The sequence below is a fragment of the Notolepis coatsorum genome (assembly GCF_963971535.1).
Source record: "Notolepis coatsorum genome assembly, chromosome: 1".
NCBI classification, from domain to species: Eukaryota; Metazoa; Chordata; class Actinopteri; order Aulopiformes; family Paralepididae; genus Notolepis; species Notolepis coatsorum.
The window spans coordinates 188,023,037-188,044,065 of NC_140165.1; the positions used below are offsets into that span (position 1 = coordinate 188,023,037).

Genomic DNA, 21,029 nt, shown 5'->3' on the forward strand with positions numbered 1-21,029 from the left:
TTGTGACAATATTGTCACCCACTGTAACTGAGAAGCCGTCGGTATCATAGTATCATAGTAGGTAGTAGTATAGGCATAGTATCATAGTACATGGTACAATTTTATTGATTGAAAAAGTGTGTTTTTAGTCGACAGCGGAATAATGGGTGTGTTCCACCAGCGTGGAGCCAGGACAGAGAATAGCCTGCTTTGCTTTGATGACCCCCCAGTAGCCTGCATTTTTTATTATTCATTAAACAAAACATCTATAATATGCATCACATATTTATGCATCCAGAAATGATAGATTATACATACCCACTTGTCATCACTATAACCACACTCATTGTGGATTTGTTTAGCTGAGCTACAAGAAAGCCAATGGGAGATCCATTATAACTTTGTTGTGGGTATTAATTCCTCCATACCGATACACAATTACAACAGCGAGTGGCCAGGGTAATGATATCCTTAAGATCAGCTGGATACTTCTCTCTTCTGTTACTCCAGAAGTGTTACAGCTCTCCTTCTCTCTTCTGTTACTCCAGAACTGTTACAGCTCTCCTTCTCTCTTCTGTTACTCCAGAACTGTTACAGCTCTCCTTCTCTCTCCTGTTACTCCAGAACTGTTGCAGCTCTCCTTCTCTCTTCTGTTACTCCAGAACTGTTACAGCTCTCCTTCTATCTTCTGCTACTCCAGAACTGTTACAGCTCTCCTTCTCTCTTCTGTTACTCCAGAACTGTTACAGCTATCCTTCTCTCTTCTGTTACTCATCATCGTGGACAGGGTGAGCAGTTTCAGGTACCTGGGAGTCCACATCGCAGAGGACCTGACATGGTCTACACACAGACTATGTGCTAAAAAAGGCGAAGCAGCGCCTCTACCACCTGAGACAATTAACTCAATCTGCGCCATTCACGTATATGCATGTTTGCTCGCCAACCGCCAATCACGTATATATATATTGCAAATATGATGCAAAACGAATGCCGTTGATGACGATCAGAGCATCAAAAAACGACCGCCCCCCCCCCCCCCCCCCCCCCCCTTTGATGCATTCATGATGAAACATAATACCTATTATATACCTTTGATTTGGAAACAGTAGCATGTCCAGGCGAGCAACGCGAACGCATTTAGCAAAATTCACATATCGCTCCATAGTGCCGTTTTCAGGAATTAGCCAGGATCACTCTGAAACTATACAATATTCACGAGGGGATAACACGCAAACATATACATGAAAACATTTATTATTTTTTTTACATGTTGAACGAGGGATAGTTACTGTCAAATTAGCCATAGTATTGTCTCCATAGCTATAATATAGAATATAGATATAACCCTGCAAACACAGCAATGCACAGTGAAAATGCCTATATAAAGTGTGGCGCATTTACTACAGGATGAGGATAATAGCTGGCAGAGAAAGAGTTAAGGGAGTACAGAGTATCAGGGAAGATACTCCAGTCATTCTATTCTGGGGTAGTGGAGAGCATCCTGACTGAGAATATCACTGCCTGGTTTGGCAATTGCACTGCCCAGGACAGGAAGGCTCTACAGTGAGTAGTGCACTCAGTAGAGCATACTACAGATATCGCTCTACCACCCCTGCAGGACCTGTACACCAGGAGGTGCAGGTCCAGAGCCTGCAGGATAATGAAGGACCCTCACCACCCCAACAATAGACTATTCAAGCTGCTGCGGCGAGGCAAGCACCTCCGCATTCATGCAGCAAGAACAGAGAGACTCAGACTCAGCTTCTGCCCCCAGGCCATCAGAACACTGAAGACGAATCTCTCCACACACAAGCACACATGAACACACTCTCACACACCCAACACACAAATACACTACAAAAAGATAAACAGATCTGTATACAATATTATTTGTATATTATTGTATATATTACTCATTGCCTTTATTCTTAAGCTTAGCATTGTATTTTCTTCTTATTACCTTTGTATCATGTCTACTCTATTTTATTTTATTATCTATTCTATTTTATTATTAGTATTTTTGCACAATCAAGGCAGGCATGGCCTCCTACATTCACTGCATGTCTTGTATGTATGTGACAAATAAAACTCTTGAATCTTGAAAACTCACCCCAAACCTCACCGCTCTGAACAGGTCTCACCCCAAAATGCACCCCTCTGAACAGCTCTCACCCCAAAACTCACCCCCCTGAACAGCTCTCATAAGCAACACTCACATTTGCATGTACTGCTACATCACTACATACACAATGAGCCTTAGTTGTTATACTCTCCTCTAGTACAATTTGTTCCTCACATTTGACCCATTCACTCACACACTGACGGCAGAGGCAACCACCCCCCAGTTGGGTTAAGTGTCTTGCTCAAGGACACTTCCACATGTTGCCCGGGAGGAGGGGGAATCGAACCGGGAACCTCCGGCACCTCGCGGCACTTTGCGCTCGTCTGTCGGCTCCGGGCTGCACTTTTTTGCTGATACATTGTTTGAAAGTTGAATTTTCCGCCTTTCGATCGTCACCACACTCACCCTATTGCGTGCTTCGGGTCTCAAGTTACAAGACAAAATATCCGGCGAGCGTCATTTGACAAGCCATTCCGATGAGTGACCACGTCCGGTTGTAAACAGTCCTGAACTGACCAGTCACTGCTGATGGTGAAAATTATTGACCACCATTGTAGCCAAGCAGCGTCTGCTCCGAAAGCGATCTCAGACAGTCACTGAGAGTGGGGGAAGGTGAAACAAGAAGACGAAGAACTACATTGTTTTGACTAGAGAATCGAAATGAATGGCAGTGGACGGCCATTTTGGATAATCATGCGGAATTTTTACTGGTACACATATTACAAAAACCTTTGTAAAACATTCATTTTCTGTGGGATCTTTATAGACTTTGGACCTGTACTACATAAGACTTCAGGCTATGGAACCATTATGTTTTCCAGACCCTATCTCTCAGCTGGAACTTAAAAACAGGCATCTGGCAACCAGTAAAAAGAAATGTGAATACACAAAACCTTTACTTCAGTGTGTTCAAACCGTTACTCTATTTCAATAGTACTCAAAGTGATTTTTCTTATTGTGTAATAAACTTCAGAATGTTACCTTTCAAAAGAGACCACTGACCAGTCAGCTATGAAAGCCAGCATGAGCCAGTGATAGAATTATATGTGTTGTGTGAGTGTGTGTGTGTGTGTGTGTGTGTGTGTGTATTTGAGAGAGAGAGAGAGAGAGAGAGAGAGAGAGAGAGAGAGAGAGAGAGAGAGAGAGAGAGAGAGAGAGAGAGAGAGAGAGAGAGAGAGAGACACACAGTAAGAGAAAGAGAGAAAGGGACGAGGGAGTGTGTGTGTGTGTGTGTGTGTGTGTAGGTGTGTGCGTGTGTGTGCGTGTGTGTGTGTGTGTGTGTGTGTGTGTGTGTGTGTGTGTGTGTGTGTGAATAGAACAGGTGCTTGTCACCTAGATTAGCATGAGAAAGGTGCCCTCTGTGTGGGAGACAATACATACAGTACATACACACACATACACAATGGAATCTGTCATTATCACGCCTGGACCCACATCTGCTACACGTGTGCATGCATGCGCACACACACAGATAATCTTATTTCACAATTAATGAAAGGTCCATTGCCTTTTTGTCTGCTGTTTCAGTGTGTGTGTGTGTGTGTGTGTGTGTGTGTGTGTGTGTGTGTGTGTGTGTATGTGTGTGTGTGTGTGTGTGTGTGTGTGTGTGTGTGTGTGTGTGTGTGTGTGTGTGTGTGTGTGGAGTGCGTGCGTGCGTGCGCGCGTGCGAGCAAGCGAGCGAGCGAGCGAGTGAGTGAGTGAGTGAGTGAGTGAAGGTTTCATCTATTTTGCTAATTTTCTTTTCATTCACTAATGCACCCTACCACAACCTCTCTCTCTCTATCTCTATTTCTCTGTCTCTCTCTCTCCCTCTCTTTGTCTCTCGCTCTCTGTCTCTCTCTCTCTCTCTCTGTCTCTATTTCTCTCTCTCTTTGTCTCTCTCTCTCTCTTTGTCTCTTTCTGTCTCTTAATTAAATTAAATCCAACAAGGCTTTATTGTCATGATCATATTAATGTACAGTAAAGAAAACACATTGTACAAGGAAGTAATATACACAAGGTACAATTAAGCATTACTTCACGCGACGGAGTGTGTTATACAAATTAGATCACGCCTATGGGTGGTTGTTAAAACCATCCACAGAGAAAGTAGATCCAATAGTAGATCCACTAGTAGACACCAGAGGGAGCTCCACAAACCATGTTAAACCCAGATTCGGCTCAAACAAGGGACTAAACGCCCTACCCACAGCTGTAAAGGAATGTGAATCACTACCCACTTTCAAAACCAAAAGAGAGCACCTACGGGAGACTGCAATTCGAAACTGGCCCCTGTAAATGTCCTAACCCTACCCCCTCCAATGTACAGTAAATGTCCTAACCAAATAATACACAAGACCCTTTTCTTGGGACCAAGTAAGGTTTCGTCGATAATCCAATGTACAGTTACCCCCCCCCCCCCACCCCGCCTACCCAACCCCCCCCCCCCCCCCCCCCCCCCACCCAACCACCTCCAATGTACAGTTTCCCCAACCCCCCACCTCCACCCCACCTACCCAACCTCCTCCAATGTACAGTTTCTTCATCAGACTCTTTTTGTATCACAAACAGTACTGTATTTGTAAATCTGGTATGTCATAAATGTATAGATGTAGCAGTACTGTCTATCTGTATGTCATGTATGTCATATATGTTATGATGAATTGAAAATGGGGGACCCTGATGTAAACAAGATGAAAGTCTTTCTCTGGTCTGTATCCCTTTAACAATTGTGTGTATTGAGCCATACTGTATTGATTTTCAATCAATCAATCAAATCTGACAAAAAAAAAGAAAAAAGATCAACAGCCATTTTTTATTTATTTTTAAATGTACGCGATTTTTCTTTTGTTTCACAATGGGTAATGACAAATTAATTACATAATCCATGTGTATGTAACAAACTAACATATTCCAGTTGACTGTATCTTTTTTGGAGGATTCGTTCAAAAGCTATTCATACTTCCATTTTTCTATCTATGGCGGATTTTCAAAAAAAAGTAATTCGGTTGTGGGAGGGACCTGGGGTCACGTGGAGTGTGTTATACAAAATAACAACCTGTAACTTGACTATTTCAGCCAATCAGAATCAATAAATTTGCATGCCATTGTATATACAAAAACCATGTCAACAATATTGGGTCTCATTCCCCAATATTTTCCAAAGAGTTCTCTTGGAAGACTTATCTTGGAACCGACTGAGACAGAATCAATGACTCAATGAATCAGTTCACTCTGAGTCCTCAACACGCTGGTAATATGTCTTACAGTAAGTGTCTCAAACGTTCGCACCTGAGATATCTGCGTTGGGGAATGGCACCAGTCTGAAACGCGAACGCACATCCCCGTTCAGGTCATTTGCATACAAAACAACGCCTCCAGAGCTCCTTATAAGGCAACTAATGATGCAGCCGTGGGAAACGGATGCGGAAGCGTTTTGCGACCCATCGAAATTAGATTTGATTAATTGTATTGTCATCATATATAGTACAGCTTGGGCACCTGCCGCAGCGCGCACACACGCACGCGCGCTACTGTATAGCCTACGCGCGTAATGAATGAACGCAGTATAGGCTTATTATTCCATTAATGACTTGTTTCATTAGGATTTAGTAGATACTATATATATGCTCTGCCCTACGTACAGTATAAGTACAGACTGTACTTATACTGTACGTAGGGCAGAGCATATATATAGTATCTACTAAATCCTAATGAAACAAGTAATTAGAATAATATAAGCCTATATACTGTTAATTCGCTATACTGGCGCACACAAGACTTATGGAATATTAATGCAGTCTATTTCCACACGATTAGCTTTAGTTCTTATTTATTTATTTATCCACTGTCATTTCAGTGTTGGTGTATAGGCTATATAGTGTATTTCAATATAAGTTTAATTGATTAATGATATATTCGAAGGAATGCCGGTTTATAGCTATATCAAACAAAGGTATGTCCCATTGTATACCAATCAATGGGATATATAATATATTGCATGTCACTGGAATTTCCCCAAGGGGATCAATAAAGGAATATCTTATCTTATCTTATCTTGACCTGCATTCTTTCAAATGTATATAATTAATCATTAAAACAGATATGTAACAAATAAGAAATACAAATTCCACAGAAGGCATTAAATAATTATTATTTTTAATCATTGCACAATAATTGCATAATTGTGTTTGAATATCTGAGTAATTAAAGTAATTATACATTTGTCCAAAATAGCTGGTTCAGATATGGTTAATCCAGTTGCCCTGTGATCAGATGAATCCATATTATTTATTTTTCCGACATCAAATGCGTAATTTCTTATCGTACAAATATTGTCATATTTATTTTAATTATGATTAAGTAATTAATTCCAAGGAGGCCTGTAGCGTTGGCATGAAGGAATCACTATGAGAACACAGTCTGTCAAGTTAATAACATTTTCAATTAGTCAATCAATCATAAGTGTGCTCCTCAGCACTCTTAAATCTGCTCTCAGGAAAATTTGTGGAATCGCGCTGCCAGCCCTAATATGTCTTAAATGGGCAGAAATCTGCCTAAGAGGACATTTTTTGTCGTAAATCCGTTCGGGAATGAGACCCATTATTAATAACGAATAAAGACATTGGGTCTCATTCCCGAAAATTTTTCAAAGATATATTCTGGAAGACTTATCTTGGAACCACTGAGACATAATCTATGACAAGTACACTCTGAGTCCTGAACGTGCTGGAGATATGTCTTAAGTGGCTGAAACGGTCGCAGAAATTATATGATCTGATATCTGCTTGGATAATGGCATTCTGTCGTAAACTCCAAAGCGCGTTCCCGTTCAGCTCATTTGCATACAAACCACGCCCCCGACAGTCCTTATAAAGCAACTGGTGACGCAGCTGTGTGAAATGGAATGGCGGAAGTGCTTTGAGAGCCGAGTGATTACGAAACCTAGCGTCAGTCAGTGTCAATCAGAGAGCGTCTCCGAGAAATGCGGCTAGGTTTCATGATCACGCTTGCGCCCATCAAAACTAGATTAGATTAATGTATTGGCATCATATACAGCTCGCGGTACACACCTGCCGCAGCGCGCGCACACACACACACGCGCGCGCAGTACTGTATATGAATGAATGAATGACATAATAATATATATAGCCTACGGGCCGGCGGGCGTAATGAATGAACGCAGTATGGCTTATTATTCCATAATTAAGCCTATAGGCTACTGTTCATTCGTAGGCGCACACAAGACTTGTTATGGAATATTAATGCAGTCTATTTCCACCGATTAGCTTTAGTTCTTATTTATTTATCCACTGTCATTTCAGTGTTGGTGTATATATAGGCTATATAGTGTATTTCAATATAAGTTTAATTGATTAATGATATATTCGAAGGAATGCAGGTTTATAGCTATATCAACCCCCTCCAATGTAGAGTAAATGACCAAGTATGGTTTTGTCAATATTCCAATGTACAGTTTTGCTTGTACAGTGTAAGTCTATCCCACACCCACCCCTCCTACCCAACCTCCTCCAACAGTTTCTACGTCAAATGTACTCTCTTTTCTGGACTCTTTTTGTATCACAAACAGTAGCCTACTGTATTTGCAAATCTGGTATGTCATAAATGTATAGATGTAGCAGTACTGTCTATCTGTGTCGTGTGTGTCATATATGTTATGATGAATTGAAAATGGGGGACCCTGATGTAAACAAGACGAAATTCTTTCTCTGGTCTGCATCCCCTTATGTAATTGAGCTGTACTGTACTGTACCCATTCTGCAATCTGTTAATAACGTTTTCAATCAATCAAACAAAGGTCTGTCCCATTGTATACCAATCAATGGGATACATTGCATGTTGACCTGCATTCTTTCAAATGTACAGTATATAATTAATCATTAAAATACAATGTACCCACTGTAGCTAACGAAGCTACACCCAATGTACCCACTGTAGCTAACGAAGTTACACCCAATGTACCCACTGTAGCTAACGAAGCTACACCCAATGTACCCACTGTAGCTAACGAAGCTACACCCAATGTAGCCACTGTAGCTAGCGAAGCTACACCCACTGGAGCCGGAGGGAAGACATACAAATTTAACGTGAATTGGCTAAACATTTTCCCATGGCTAGAGTTCGAAAACAATGTCATGTTTTGTAAATATTGCAAAGTAGGATCGATGCATTGCGATGCATTGTTACACCCCTACAACTGGCCCACTGTGTATGTGTGTACAGCTAACTTGGCTAGCGTTATCAACCGCAGAGGTGGGCAATAGGGTCCAGCTGCAGCGCCGGACGGCCAGAGTGCAAGCGGTGTGGCAATAGGGCCTAGCTGCAGCGCCGGACGGCCAGAGTGCAAGCGGTGTGACGTCGTAATTGGCAGAATCGACTGTCAATCAATGGTCTACCTGACACGCAAACTCATAAACAATGTTTCTGTACTGGAGGTGTACTGTATTTCAATAGGCAACCCTGAAAGGATTATTTTTCTAGAAGAGCAACACTAGCTCCCCCCTCTACTGATGGCCCTGGTTGTAAAGCCAGTGTCTCCTTTTTGTTCAATGTCACTGCTTTTCTTATTAGGCCTAGTTGTTGGCTACAACTTTGCCACAGTAGGCATTAATCACTTAATTAATAGTTAAAATGTCTGTGTCCCATTCCCGTTTGCACACGCAGATGATACACACACACGCACACAGTGGGCCAATGACTTTGGTGGTATGTGCTATTGCACAGATGTGTCCCGTTCCCGTTTGCACATGCACGCACAGTACAAATATACATTTATAAAAAAAATATACTTGAAATATTTTCACTGTGCTCCTAAATATTTTTGGGTGCTCCTAAATTTCTTTGTGTGCTCCTAAATTTTTTCATTTAGGAGCACCTGTGCCCCTAGTGAAAAAGGTTAGCGTAGAGCCCTGATACGTTTATATGAGCAGCGAGTGGAAATAATGCGGAAGCGGTTATTTAGCAGACCTTCAGCTGTTCACACACACATCGTGAATCAACCAGAGAACTATATAAAACTGGGGGAAAGGTAATGGGACTGGGAGGAGGCTCTCTCTCTCTCTCGCTTTCTCTGTCTCTATCTCTCGCTCGTTCTCTCTCTCGCGCTCTCTCTCTCTCGCGCTCTCTCTCTCGTACTCGCTGTATCACGTCAACATCCTTTTTGCTGTACCTTGTAGTATTGTGGGAGGATGTTCAGATTCTGTTTGGGATAAGAGGACAAGGTAATCTGCATAATATACAATAGTGTGAGGCTCGGAACTATACTGACCGGTCCAAGTGATCTGCAAGTTAATTTATGCACAAATTAAACAAAGTAGGACTTAAACATCAACCCTGCCTTACGCCTCAACCTTGGTTAAAGTATTCTGTCCTCTGATTCTTTATTTTCACAGCACATTTATTTTGCATACATACTGTACGTTTTATTAAATCACACACCATACCACTTATTCCACTCTGAAGGATTTTCTGAAGGATTTGGAAGAATAGTCCTTCATGCCAAATGGAGGAGTTCTTGTTTTTTTTTAACAAGCAAATATTTCCCCCTCCCTTTCTCTCTTTATCTCTCTCTTTGTCTCTCCCTCTCTCTCTCTCGTTGTCTCTCTATCTCACTGTTTGTCTCTCTCTCAGCCTCATCTCTTTGTTTCTCTCTGTCTGTTAGTGTGTCTCTTCTCTCATTGTCTGTTTTTCTTTATTTTTCTCTAATTCTCCTCCGCTCGCTCTTTCCTTCTTTCTCTGTCTCTTTCATTAATGGAATAATTGTCTTCCTATTCATAACCCCTTCTCTCTCTCCCTCCTCTTTCGTTGTCTCTCTCTCCCGCTCACTGTATATCTGTCTCTACCTCTCTCTCCCTCTCTCTCTCTCTCTCTCTCTCTCTCTCTCTCTCTCTCTCTCTCTCTCTCTCTCTCTCTCTCTCTCTCTCTCTCTCTCTCTCTCTCTCTCTCTCTCTCTCTCTCTCTCTCTCTCTCTCTCTCTTACTGTCTCTCACTGTCTCTCTCTCACTGTCGCTCTATATGTCTCTCTCTCTCTCACTCACTCTCTCTTACTGTCTCCCACTGTCTCTCTCTCACCGTCACTCTATATGTCTCTCTCTCTCTCTCTCTCTCTCTCTCTCTCTCTCTCTCTCTCTCTCTCTCTCTCTCTCCCAGGGATATTATTGGTCAGTTGAATAGGTGTCAGTGTGCAGGCCTACCTCCATCAGAGCTGCCAGAGAAATACAGGACCTGCCTGGCGGCACCGCTACCAGCAGACAGAAGAGGTGTCTGTCTATCTGCCTGTCTGTCTCTCTGTCTGTCTGTCTGTCTGTCTGTCTGTCTGTCTGTCTGTCTGTCTGTCTGTCTGTCTGTCTGTCTGTCTGTCTGTCTGTCTGTCTGTCTGTCTGTCTGTCTGTCTGTCTGTCTGCCTGCCTGTCTGTCTGTCTGTCTGTCTGTCTGTCTGTCTGTCTGTCTGTCTGTCTGTCTGTCTGTCTGTCTGTCTGTCTGTCTGTCTGTCTGTATATCTGTCTTTCTGCATGTCTGTCTGTCTGTCTGTCTGTATGTTTTTCTGTCTGTCTGTCTGTCTGTCTGTCTGTCTGTCTGTCTGTCTGTCTGTCTGTCTGTCTGTCTGTCTGTCTGTCTGTCTGTCTGTCTGTCTGTCTGTCTGTCTGTCTGTCTGTCTGTCTGTCTGTCTGTCTGTCTGTCTGTCTGCCTGCCTCCCTGCCTGCCTGCCTGCCTGTCGTTCTGCCTGTCTGTATGTCTTTCTGCCTGTCTGTCTTTCTGTCTGGAAATGTGCAGTTCGTTCTACAACAAGAACAACAATAATTTCCAAATGCTCGCTCCTTTGTCTTATATATTTATTTTGTTCTTTGCTTAAAACTATAATATGACACACACTGTAATGTAATGTGCTAATGAACCTGTTGGTGAAGCCTCCATGGTGTCACCCTTGTTGCAGTTCTGGTCAAAAAGCAATTTTTTTATGTGTGTTTGTGGATAGTGTTGGCTAGATTTTATGTATATGCCAAAAAAGTTGCTCAGTATCACATATTGGACTCACAGTACAATAATCCATGTTTGTTTTTTAAAAACAATCACTATTAACACTTTGAGTGCCAACGACAAAATTTATCGTCCTAACTCCATGCGTTGAGTGCCAATGACGAGATTTCTCGTTATTTAATCGTTATTTCTTTTATTAGCGATATCCATTCATTGTCCATCCATCCAGCCTGACGTTATCATTGGGAATGCCTCTGAGCTCAAAAAGGGCAAATACCGCCCCCTATCGTCTCCCGGATGGTAATGCACATCATTGGATTGGATTTAGTGGCCATGTGCCTCAGAAAAAAACTCCGGTCCAGGGTCTCCTCATCTCTGGCAAGCAGTGTCTGTTACCACATTCACTGGGGAGGCTCGGAGCAGCTTTCGATTATGTGTTTCGGACTATAACTGTAACTGAGGGGTACAATTCCCTGACTGTATTACTAGATATGATACTTACTACCACTACCTTTGTACTTAATATTCGGCCACCCAGTACACGGCATAAATATATTATCATGAACACTCTCACGTAGATGAAACGGATCCAACACAAATGTACGAATTAGAAACAGGTCTTTATTTCCTACACAGCGATGGTGTGTAGAATAAGCACTTAATCACTTAATTACATTTATGAATTGAAATAGTATGCACTTTTATGGCAAGGAGTATTCGTCGGTATATCAATAGATAATGTCCAATCTCTGAAGGCGCAGGTGGTAAATATACGACCTGGAATAGTTAAGGAATAACAGCAATGATACTTTAATGATTATAGGCTGGATACACTAGAGGGGGTTAATCCGGTCGCTTGTAAGCCGACAGGAGTAGGAGGGGGGGGGGGTAGAATCCAGCTGCCTCGTCCGGCCAAGGGTATCCCAGGTGAACCCACTGTAGTGCCGTTCAATGCGCCGGCGATCCTTGGACCACAGATGAAAGCAGGTGGACTCTTTGTGGGCCGGCTCTCTCCGGTCCACGGGGGAGAGATGTGGAGAGACCTCGTCTTGCAGAGCGTCTCCTCACCTTGCGTCCTCTCCAGGGGGGGGGTTCCAACACACGGTAGTGTCGGGGGTCTTTATCCATAGAATAATCAAAGTATCCAAAGCATAATCCGTGCCTGGGAAGGCGGGCTGTCGTCGGTAGAATAATCCGGTATACAGGTCCACTCGCTCGTCGGCTCTGGGGCTCCTCGGGTGCAGCTTCACATCAAGGTCAACCACCCTGGGTAAGCAGCCAGTTCTCTGCCCGAAACGATGGGGTACTGACTACGGTAGTATTCTCACCGCACGAAGCACTATATATTAACAGACTATTAATTGGAAAACGACCTATAAGATTCCCTATATGGGAAGAGCAAGGCATACACTCATTAGGGGATATTTTTAACAAACAGGGTTTTTGTAGTGATAAAGAAATACGCAAAAAATTTAATCTCACCAAGTCCACATGGCTTTTTCACAAACAGTTAGAGCTATGTTTGAAGTCTCACGGTGTTCCATTAGACAGACCAATTGAACACCACAGATACCACAAATTCTTCTACTCAAGAGAGACATCGAGAGGTTTTGTTTCAGAATGTTATCATCAATTACTAACGTCCTCGTATGAAACCCTCCAACTTGACTCTGTCTGGAGGAGGGATATACCAGACCTGGAAAATGACTTTGATTGGCAAGGAGCCTGGGCAAATGTCCGACTTACATCAAGGAACCCGGATCATCAACAAATCAATCTTAACTATATTCACAGGACATACTTGACTCCTATAAGACTGTGCCGAATGGGGCTCAAACAAGATTCCAAATGCACCCAATGTACAAATGGGGACAAAGGGACATTTATGCACATGTATTGGGACTGCTCACCAGTTAAGGCATTCTGGAAAGATGTGACCCAACAAATATCAAAACTCGTATCTTGGAATATACCTGTACACCCCTCGGTATTGCTGTTGAATGATGTTTTTGAGTTTGCAGTGAATCCACAGCTAAAGAGATTGGTTTTATCGGGTATCACAGTAGCCAAAAAGCTGATCGCATCACGCTGGTTTCAACCGGAAAAAATGTGCCGTAAAGTTTGGTTTCTTACATATCTCGATGTAATTTACCATGAAATATCTACAGCAAGAATTCTGGGTCTCAATGAATCCAAAATGTCAATGTGGTTAGAAGTGGTGGAGAGAATAAAAGCTAGCTTATAATGGTAGTGTCTGGTTAGGTGCGAGGGATAGTGGAGGTACTTCTCAAGGTGGGGTCCGGGAGGGGGGGGTTCGAGCTGAGCATATGTATGTAGGGTTTTTTTTTTTTTAGATAACAGGTATTATGGGTATATCTTATATAAAACAACTAACCAAAATGTGATCTCATTGGATGTGCCCTGACAATTAATGCTTGTATATCTTATCGTGTGTTGTCATGTTTGTTTATATGTTTGTTTTAAAAAAGAATAAAAAAATAAAATACAAAAAAATATTAACAGACTATTATTAGCTTAATAGACTACGTCCAACTCGACGATATAGTGCCAAATATGACTATTCAAATATTAATATACACGATGTCTCAATACCGATGGTAGGCCGAACTTGGCCTTACTCCCACACGTGGCATCGCGGGGAGGCTTTACGTCTGTGACTCTATTGGAGGGTAAGAAACTGGACTGAAAAGAAAGTCCTACTTTAGTAGCGCAGTATATATACGCACTATGAACAAATAGTCCCATTAGTGGTGCGGTAGCCAAATTCCTACGCGGAACTAGGACTTGTTCGTACATGTCGAGCGGTACGTTTGAACTGGGTCTGAGGGGCATGGCAGCCTGGCACCAAGGTCTCGACCAATAGCAGAATGGAGACTATTATGGGATGTTCAGTAGGCTAGAATGGATATTCAATGCATATTGTACAAGGAATATACAAGGGATATCAGGGAATATTAGAGAATATACAAATACAATTAAATATATATATAAATAAATATATATATTCGGTTTAATCTGGCCCTTCACAACAGCCACCCCCTGAATAGGTCCCAGACCTAATCAGTTAAACGGAGACAGATTAATCGCGTTGTCTATTTACACATAAGGGTTTGCTGTAGGGGTCAGTCAACTTCACAAAGTCATAGGGTTGTAGGGTCATGGTCATCATCGATTGTGTCTGGGAGTCGAGGCAGTTCTATGAGCCTTGCCACGGGACGGGTGTAAGTGCGACCCTGGACGAGCACTTCAGCTGCTCGGACCTTGCCGTCGGCACCGGTGATCACTTTGCTTACGCGGCCGGCCGGCCACATAGCTCTGGGCAGTGATTGATCAATAATCATGACGACTGTTCCTTCTGTCAAATTGTCTCTCTCCTTTACCCATTTCTGGCGCGTCTGTAGAGACGGTAGGTAGGTCAGTAGGAAACTGTTCCAAAACTTGTCGGCTAATACTTGGCTGTACCTCCACATTCGTCGGCCGTTCGCTTCTTCAGGCCGGTACATTGTCTGGGGTAATGTGGGATCTAGCCGCCCCATCAGGAGTGTGTTGGGGGTAACTGGGTCGATATCCGCCACATCACTGGAGACATATCCGAGGGGCTTCGAGTTAAGTACTCCCTCAATCTCTGTGAGGACTGTCATTAGGACTTCTTCCGCCACAGTCTGGGCCCCAAGTACTGCGTACAGGGCTGTCTTTATGGAGCGCACTTCTCGTTCCCAAGTGCCACCGAAGTGGGGTGCGTTTGGGGGGTTGAATTGGAAATCAACCTGTGCTGGAGCGAGGTGGGTCTTAAGTTCTGGGCCCATAGCTTGGAAGCTCTCTCTCAGCTCTCTTTCGCCGCCTTTAAAGTTTGTCCCATGATCGGACAATAGGGTAGACGGTCTTCCTTTCCGTGATATGAATCTACGGAAGGCCATAAGGAATGAGTCTGTGCTCATGGTCGGGAGAAGCTCGATGTGTATCGCTCTGGTGGTCATGCATTTGAATACAATACCCCACCGCTTCTCGGTTCCTCTTCCTTTCTTTATGTGCAGCGGGCCAAAGCAGTCCATACCCGTTGAGTGGAATGGCTTGTCACCGATTCGGAGGCGACATGGAGGAAGGTCAGCCATCCTTGGTATGCTGGGCTGCGCGCGCCACTTGCGGCAGTCTAGACATGTTCGTTGGAAGCGTCGTACCGCCTCTCTTCCTTGTAGGATCCAGTAACGACGTCTGATTTCCGCGAAGACTCTTTCTGCTCCTGCGTGATGTACATCCTCATCGTATTTCTTTATAATCAGCTCTGTGACCTTGTGTCGGCTGTTCAATACGATCGGGTATTTAATGTCATCCGGTAGATTGGGGGCTCTGCGTAGGCGACCACCCACTCTGATGAGGGTGTGAGCGTCGCTCTCGGGGGCCAGGTGAATTAATCTGCTGTCGGATGGGACGGGCTTTCCTCCCTGTAGACAGGCCAATTCATCGGGGAACGAGTCTCTCTGGGCTCGCTGCAGTAGAAGCAATTCTGCTTCCTCGTAGTTAGCCGCTGACATATCAGCGGGGGACTTGCACTCCGGGTGGTACCGCAGGAATGTTCTTTGTTGTGCACTCTCTATGGACGTGCAATCGTTTATGTTAGGGTCGGTGGAGGCTACGGTGCTCAATCCACAGAACACAGACTTCTTAATTTCCACCTCCTCTGGACTTGCTGCCCTCGGGATAGGCATGGGCCACTGTCCTTCCGGGAGTCTTAGGAATGCGGGGCCGTCACTGTAGACATTGCGACGGGTGAGGTCATCCAGGGGCATCCCCCGGGTGATGACGTCAGCTGGGTTCTGTTTTGTATCAACGTAGCGCCACTCTGTTTCTCCGGTTAACTCTTCGGTTAAGTCTTGAATCTCGGTGACTCTGACTCCCACGAAGACTTTGTACTTGCATGAGTCCGATTTGATCCAGGCGAGTACCGTCGTGGAATCTGACCACAGGATTGTTCTAGACACCGGTATGGTGAGCTCACGTTGGATGAGCGTGGCTAGGTGCGCTCCGGCTAGGGCTGCGCAGAGCTCTAGACGTGGGATAGATTGTTGCTTGCGTGGGGCTATTCTCGAGCGGGCGAGGACAAATGCTGTGTAGATCTCTCCCCCTTGGTCTTGGGCCCGCAAGTAGGCTACTGATCCGTATGCGACCTCTGAGGCGTCACTGAAGACGTGTAAGTCCATTTTACATGTCTCTGGCCTCACCGTGGGTGGGAAGTAGCTTCGGCGCATATTAACGCCTGGGAGTGAGTGGAGCTCCATCTCCCACTCTCTCCAGGTGGATGCAAGATGTGCGGGAATGGGGTCGTCCCAGCCCTGGTCCTTGTCCCACAATGCTCGTACAATCATTTTTGCCCTGGTGGTGTACGGTAGAATACATCCTAGCGGGTCATATTGTCGGGCGAGTGTTGTGTACACACTCCGTCTGGTGGTCGGCGCCGCCGCCGGCCTTCCCTGCTCCGTAGTCAGGGGCTTGTGTCTGTAGTGAAGCGAATCTGTTTTGAATTGCCACACCAATCCCAGGGTCATCTCCTGGGCTTCTCCCGGGATTGTAGCCATCCAGGTCTCGCTGCTGGCTGCCTTGTCCTCGGAGGAGAGGCTGCGCAGTACTTGCGGATCGCTGCTGGCCCACTGCCTGAGATCAAAGCCGCCTTTGATCAATGAGGCGCGGAGTTTAATCAGGAGAGCCTCGGCTTCTTCCTGGGTTGAAAGGCTTTGTAGACAGTTGTCTACGTAGAAGCTGTTCTTTACGCTGTGTCGGACCTCTTCGTCCGCTGCTGGGTCCTCTGCTACATGTTTCTGTAGTGCAAATGTCGCACAGCAGGGGCTGCACGTCGTTCCGAAGGGGAGGACTTCCCATTGGTAGATGGCTGGGTGCTCATCTCCTGGCTTCTCTCTCCATAGGAACCGTAACAGGGGCTTGTCCGCCTCTACTAATCTCACCTGCAGGAACATTCCTTTAATGTCCCCGCTGATGGCCACCTTTTCCTGGCGGAAGCGGAGTAGAACGCCGAGTAGGGAGGGGCCGAGTGTGGGACCGGGCAGTAACTCTTTATTCAGATTTTGGGATCCGATCTGGTAGCTGCAGTTAAATACTATGCGGTCTTTACCGTTGTGATGGACCTTGTGGTGGGGCACGTACCACGATTCAGTGGTCTGGTCAGCCTCTTTAATGTCCATCTTTGTGACGTGTCCCGCTGTGATGAGCTTCTCAATCTCAGCGTGGTATACACTCTCTTGGGCGGGGTTCTTGGCTAAGCGCCGCTCCGTGTTCAGCAGGTACCGTTCTATGGCGTCTGTCTTGGCGTGGAAAGTAGGCATTCCTTCTCGCCGCAGGAGTGGCGTGGCGTATCTCAACACGCCGTTGACCGGGACTCTCTTGGTCCCTGTCTCGAGGAGGTGAATGGCGTAAATGTCATCTTTAGAGCGAATGTCTTTCTTTCCATTCTTAAAGGGCATTTGTTCCAAGCTCCATAGCCGCTCTACGTGTTGCAGGAGTGCGGTTTCTCCCTCTGTGACTCGGGAGTGGAGACATCTAGTGGCTGTACTTCGGTTGAGAGATTTGGCGAGCGGGCCTTGGAGAGTCCATCCCAAACGGGTCTCGACTGCTGCAGGACAGCCTCGGGGTCCGGTATGAACCCGGTCTATCGGGACAATGAGGTCTGCATGGTCGGAGCCTATCAACAGGGTCGGCATAGCATTGTCTATGAGCGGGATCGGTAACTTGCGCAGATGTGCATATTTCTCCATCAGCTTGGCGACGGGTTATGTGTACCGCGACAGTCCTATTTCTTGGCTGGTGAAAGCGTCTGCAATCTGGTACCGTCGCTCAGGCTGGCCGCTTGCTGCGATAGAGAATGAGACATTCTCGCCCTTTATCGTCTTCAAATCTCGTCTTATTGTCCGAATTGTCATTTGGGTTTCGCTTCCCCGCAGCCCTAGCTGGGCCGCAGCGGAGGCGAGCAGCAGGGTCTTCTCTGACCCGTCATCGAGGACGGCGTAAGTGTCCAGGACTTTATTCTGGTAGCTTAGTGTCACACGCACTACTTTTAGGAGTACTCGGGCTCCACTGCTGCTGGCGGGATCGATGTACATGACGCTCGCTTTGCGGCTGGATGGTGCAGGTGAAGGGCGCCGTCTGTTACTGTCGTGAAGTATGTCCAGATGGGCTCCATCGCACTTGGTGCACTTTTTCTTTAAGCGGCATTCGGCTGCCATGTGTGAGCGCGCACAGCGAAAACAGCGCTTGTTGGACTTTATCCATTGACCTGCTTCCTCCGCGTTCAGCTTGGGGAAGGAGTCACATTGCGCTAGCCAGTGTTCTTTCTCACAGTAGGGGCACACTATCTTCCACTTCTCCGTTCTGGAGGGGGTACTGTGGCTCCTGCTGCTCGGTACTGACTCCGATTGGTGCATCACAGTCACCGATCTTCTTCCATCATTTAGTCGTCTGGTTCCTTCTCTGGAGCCAGGGGTGCTCCGTCCGAATGTATCTAGCCGTAGGCTGCTGACTTCTCTCGCCAGGAAGTCTGCTAGATCGAGGAGGTTCGGTTCGGGGCCATTCGGGTCTCTGTGGTCCCTCTGCCGCCTAAAGCGCTCCTGACGAGCGGGCGGCAGCTTCTCCAGGATCCTTTCCACATTTGAGTTGGCGTAAAGTTCATACTTCCCCTTCTCTCTTTGCGCTCCCAACATCCCTACCAGGGACTGCACTCTGATGGACAGGTCGTCCAGTGCTCGATTGTCTATTGCTGGGGGTAAGCGGTCGATGTGTCGGATCTCCTGGATCACGTAATCCCATATGCGCCCATACCTCTGGTCCAATGCTACCAGCGCTGCTGTGTATGGGGTGGTGGAAGTCGCGTAGGCGAGCGCTATATTATGTGCGCGGGGCACCTTTAAGTGCTGCAGTAGGATGGCGTATTTGTGGCGTTCATCCAATACATCCACCAACATGGTCTCCAGACACATGCGGAGTTCTGTATACTGGGCCCGGTTCTCTTGGGTGAAGTCGGGTACCATAGGCGTGCCAATGTATGACGCTGACTGTGGATACATCGGCGAGCGTTGGGGGGGAGGCCTCCTAGGCGAGTCTCCTCCCGCTCCTTGGTATGGGCTGGTACCGGCAGTGTACCATGGCCCGCTTGTCCAGGTGCTGTTCCTCGGTGCGGGTCGTGCGTCGTGCTCACCCGTGTATAGAGTCGGGGGTCTGTAGCGCAGCTCCGCGGGAGTATAGCCTGGGCTGTACCGGACCTCCTGGTCCGGTAGAGTACTGTGCTGTCTTCGGGCGCGGTTCTCCTCCTCTTCCTCTTCGTCTTCAGTTAGGTCATCCAGTGCTTGTAGTCTCTGGTTTAGCCTCTCCACAGGATATGCTGCTCCTTCCCGGTTGCTAGGTCTCGCTTGGACCGGTGGGGGGAGGTGGTCTGTGGGGGGTATAGACTTCGTCTGTTGGTCAAGTTCAGGGTTGTTTACTCGGCTAGGGGATGCCGCCCTGGAGATGTGTCTAGACGAGTTCCTGGAGCCTCTGGCGGAGGGAGAGGGTGTTGTCCGTCTGATCAGCTGTTCTATTAGTTGCGCTTGCTGTCTGTCGCGCTCTGCGTCCCGTAGAGCACCAGCAGCTGCTCGCTGGCTGTCTGCTCGGTCTCGGGCCACATTCTCTTCCATCTGAATGCGTCTTATTTCCAGGCGTATGTGCTCTTCTTCGCTCCGTTGCTGTAGCTGCAATCGATCGCGTTCACCCTGGAGTCTATCGCGTTCAGTAGAGGCTTTCAGGCTGACGAGGAATGCCTGCTGTAGGGTCCTCTCTGCCTCGCTGGGAGAAGGCGGTTGTATAGGGGAGCCTTCCCTCGGGGTACTCCTTGCGGAGCCTTGGAGCTCTATCTCCACGGTGCTCTCCCCGTCTTCTTCCGTGCCGAGTTCTCTCTCGGTAGCGTTGTATTCCTCCCGGGACTCATCTGGGACTACTTCTTCAGTACTGGCGGGGTGTGAAGTCATGTCTGGTTCCCACTGGTCCCCACCGTGAACTTGGTCAGTTACATTAGAGCCCGTAGGGGCCTCTATGGTCGGGGTAGTCTGGGCGTTGGGGTTAGACATACTTTTACTTTCTAGTTTTACAGCGTTTACTGTTAGTAGAAGACTAGGTTGTTGACTGACAGCGTAAGCCTCTAAGTACTGAGGGAGCCGTCGTTCGCGCTGCGGGCGTTGGTTAGGAGGATCGTTTCGTGGAGTGTTCATCATAGGCCATTTCAATATTAATAACACCATATTAATATTACACTAATTACCCTCCGGCTCGAAGGACCAATTGTAACTGAGGGGTACAATTCCCTGACTGTATTACTAGATATGATACTTACTACCACTACCTTTGTACTTAATATTCGGCCACCCAGTACACGGCATAAATATATTATCATGAACACTCTCACGTAGATGAAACGGATCCAACACAAATGTACGAATTAGAAACAGGTCTTTATTTCCTACACAGCGATGGTGTGTAGAATAAGCACTTAATCACTTAATTACATTTATGAATTGAAATAGTATGCACTTTTATGGCAAGGAGTATTCGTCGGTATATCAATAGATAATGTCCAATCTCTGAAGGCGCAGGTGGTAAATATACGACCTGGAATAGTTAAGGAATAACAGCAATGATACTTTAATGATTATAGGCTGGATACACTAGAGGGGGTTAATCCGGTCGCTTGTAAGCCGACAGGAGTAGGAGGGGGGGGGGGGTAGAATCCAGCTGCCTCGTCCGGCCAAGGGTATCCCAGGTGAACCCACTGTAGTGCCGTTCAATGCGCCGGCGATCCTTGGACCACAGATGAAAGCAGGTGGACTCTTTGTGGGCCGGCTCTCTCCGGTCCACGGGGGAGAGATGTGGAGAGACCTCGTCTTGCAGAGCGTCTCCT

At 46.2% G+C, this 21,029-nt stretch overlaps 1 protein-coding gene across 1 annotated transcript in view; it reads left to right on the forward strand.

Annotated features, from left to right (window-relative positions):
- pde2a (phosphodiesterase 2A) overlaps positions 1 to 21,029 on the forward strand; it is a gene marked incomplete at its 5' end in the record, with an annotated part of 420,725 nt that overhangs the window by 137,924 nt on the left and 261,772 nt on the right. The window contains one exon of the mRNA XM_084308457.1: positions 10,250 to 10,359. Coding sequence (XP_084164583.1) covers positions 10,250 to 10,359 — 110 coding nt within the window. The remainder of the gene's footprint in view (positions 1 to 10,249; positions 10,360 to 21,029) is intronic.